Below are 3,448 nucleotides of genomic sequence, written 5' to 3' on the forward strand. Positions count from 1 at the left end.
AGACAGAGAGAGAGAGAGAGAGAGAAAGAGAGAGAGACAGAGACAGAGGTAGAAGCAGGCTCCCCACAAGGAGCCAGATACGAGAATGTCCTAGTCCAATCTTAAAGTGCTCAAAGTCTTGTCTTTTTAACCTTTTGTGACCAACTCTGAGGCTGTCTATAAGTTTCTATATCCATGACAAATCTTCAAGTTATTACTTTTGGATTTACATAATATCTTAATTAACATAAATGTAGTACCTGGCTATTTAGTGGTAGTGGTGGTTAGGGGTGGAGAGCCTGGTAATAGCTCATAGGATAGCTAGATACTGTCATACATACTTTTCAAATTCTCTATTTTCCTGAAGTAGGAAGTCTCTGGATCCAGGTTATATCTGATTTTTATAGTCTATGTTGCTATAGTTTATCCCTATTCCTGAGCCCCTAGCCATGAACCACCATATCATGGGATTCTTTCTGGGCTTTGCTGAATGCCTGGATTGACTGGACAACTGCCAGCTCTGATCCTGGGACTATGGCATGTAATGACATATACTCCCTTTCCATATTCTGTATGTCTCTAGGGGGCAAAGGGTGTTGGCCATGGGCCCTTATTTTATTTTCTGATTGCCTCACTCATATTAGCCCTGAAGCCTCCTTTGTTCCTGAGGTAGACTGGGGACATCCTGCTTCCTTCAAGAAACAAAGGTACAAACAAAACCAAATGGGAACAGAATCATGCTTGAAACTCTCTCTGGGCAGAAAACAATACCTGGTATGGACTAGAGAGTAGGGGAGGAGAAGGAAAAATGGGGTGAAAGTACAGAAGGAAGCTGGCAGGCTCAGCTGGCATGGCCAGTCTCTCTTTATCCTCTTCCAGGAGGTAGGGCTTTATTCCAGGGCCCCTGAGGCTTTCTCCACAAATAAAAGGAGGTGAAGTTGTGTGGTGCCTCCATTTCAGGCTCTTGGGGGCAGCCAAAATGATGTCCTTTGTCTCTCTGCTCCTGGTTAGCATCTTGTTCTCTGCCATCCAGGCAAAGCAATTTACAAAATGTGAGCTGTCCCAGGTGCTGAAAGACATGGATGGCTTTGGAGGCATTGCTTTGCCTGAATGTGAGTTCCCTGCTGCCTTGCTTCATCTCATTTTTCATCTACCTGTCTCTTCTACCCTCATTTTCTTCTCCATTTTCATACAATTATATAATAATCCTCTTATCTTCTTAACTGTTTACTCTTTTGTTACATCTATTCATGTATCTTCCATTTCTTATCATCTGATCCTTATTGGAACTCTTCTTCTCATTAAGACACTTTGTGCATTGTAATATTTGGAAATTAATTAGAGAGTCTTTCTATGTCTGGTAATACAGGTCCTCATTTATGCTATAAATGCTGTGTTTGGACACCTCTGTAATAGCTCTTTCTCATCTTTCCCTCAGGGATCTGTACTATATTTCATACCAGTGGTTATGATACACAAACCATAGTCAATAACAATGGTGGCACAGACTATGGACTTTTCCAGATCAGCAATAAATTTTGGTGCAAGGACGACCAGAACCTTCAGTCAAGGAACATCTGTGACATCTCCTGTGACAGTGAGTAGTCCCTTTTACCCTGTTCCTCTGTTTTCCTGGAGCCTACCCCTGGGATAATCTCATTTTTGGTATCAAAGACACCTCTGACTTCATTGTCTTCTACTCCACTTTAATTGTGGGACTTGAATAGACAGTAAAAGGGTGTTAGAATTTTCATGTTCACCAAAGCCGCAGGCAGTTCCCTGAAGTAGATGAGCTTAGCGGTTTGGAAATCTTGAAGTCTGATGCCCTGCATTTTCAGAGTTGATGAAGCTGATAATTCCTCTGAAGATACCCAAGAGAAGTGAAGGGAGGCATTACCGTATTGGCTTTCTAATATAGGAAGACAAGAGGCATAAGCCTCCATTTCAGAGAAGGACCAGACTTGCTTGATCCAGGGAAGAGGGAACTCACTATCTTTCTGGGTAATACTTAGCTCTCACATTCCTGTCCTTGTAACTCCTGCCAGAGTTCCTGGATGATGACCTTACTGATGACATGATTTGTGCCAAGAAGATCCTGGATAAGGAAGGAATTGACTACTGGTGAATCCTCATTCTATTTTCTACTTTTCCCTTCTCTTCCTTTTTCTCACTTCTTTAGGCCAGCACCCTGCCCTCTCCTTCTATCTCCTGGCTATTTAATGTAGAATGTATTTTCCAAAACAAAACTCATCCAGCAGACTCAGGTTTCCAATTTTCAAGCCTCCTCCATGACACTCTTGTTTGGTAATATTCCTATTAAGCATAGGGAATAGAGGACTGGGACCTAGGTCTCCCTTTACCTGAACATGGACATCTATTTCTGATTGTTTAGTCCTAGACCCTGAAGTAAGCTCTTGATACCATTCATGTCCTTTCCAGCCCTACAATTTTCTTGAAGTTTTAAGTGTATCCTATTCCACTAGGTGGCTCAGTGTCCCTTGTCATTTGGCTAGGAAAGTCTTTCTCTAATTTTCATCCACACTCTACCACCTTGGCCCTCCTGCGGGTAAAGTTAGATGGAAGTTCAAGCTAAAATCCAGTTAGCCAACTTGTGCTGTCTCCTTTTCCATTATCAGGTTGGCCCATAAACCACTCTGCTCTGAGAAGCTGGAGCAGTGGCGCTGTGAGAAGTTGTGAGTGCCTGCTGTCACTGGTGCTTCTGCTTCTGTATGTTCCTGGAATGCCTCTTCCCTAAGGCTACCTCAGTTTGCTTCTTTCTTCTTCCTTGAAGCTGATTTGTCTCTGAATCCTGAGCTCTGTGGTGACACCACTGGACACTTGAGGACTATTCTCCAGCAATGCATGGCTGGTACACTGGACTTTTGACCCTTGTTCAGTGCCCTCTGATGGCACTTTCAGTACAACAATGGATTTCATCTGTCTTGAATAAAGGGCCTGATTTTGAATGACTAGCTGTATTTTCTTTCCAGAGGGAGGAGGAGGAAATAGCATGAATGGGTGGACACTGAAGTTGTAGGTCATAGTCACCTCTCATCTCTATTGAAGAGGAAATAGGCTGAACTTATAATAGAAAGATGGAAGTTACTTTCTGTACCAATTCAATTCAACAAGGTTACTGATCATTTGGCATATTCAAAGAACTATCGAGGGAGTCAAAAATAGGCAAGAGGGTCTCTTTCCTCACGGACTAGTAGGAAAGAGAAGATAAGTATTGATAAATAATTATAATACAAGGAATAATGTCATAGCATCATGAGAGAGGTTAGAAATGTTCTTCAAGCATTCATAAGAGAAAAAGGTACTTTATTTAGGGGAGTGCTATGGGAAAAAGAGATCAAAGAAGGATTCATGAAAGGAGTGACAGTTAAGTTGGTTTTGAAGTATGGGTTGGATTTTGACTGGTGGAGATGTGGGATAGGAGAAGAACAGAAAGGACAAGGGCAAGGAT

At 42.2% G+C, this 3,448-nt stretch overlaps 1 protein-coding gene across 1 annotated transcript; it reads left to right on the forward strand.

Annotated features, from left to right (window-relative positions):
• The first annotated feature begins 923 nt into the window (after nucleotides 1-923).
• LALBA (lactalbumin alpha) lies at nucleotides 924-2,948 on the forward strand. The gene is made up of 4 exons (XM_072797544.1): nucleotides 924-1,091; nucleotides 1,418-1,576; nucleotides 2,025-2,100; nucleotides 2,616-2,948. Exons 1-4 carry the CDS (start codon nucleotides 959-961, stop codon nucleotides 2,674-2,676), a joined length of 429 nt encoding a protein of 142 aa, XP_072653645.1. The 5' UTR covers nucleotides 924-958; the 3' UTR covers nucleotides 2,677-2,948.
• Nucleotides 2,949-3,448: the final 500 nt, after the last annotated feature.

The sequence above is a fragment of the Canis lupus genome, chromosome 25 (assembly GCF_048164855.1).
Source record: "Canis lupus baileyi chromosome 25, mCanLup2.hap1, whole genome shotgun sequence".
NCBI classification, from domain to species: Eukaryota; Metazoa; Chordata; class Mammalia; order Carnivora; family Canidae; genus Canis; species Canis lupus.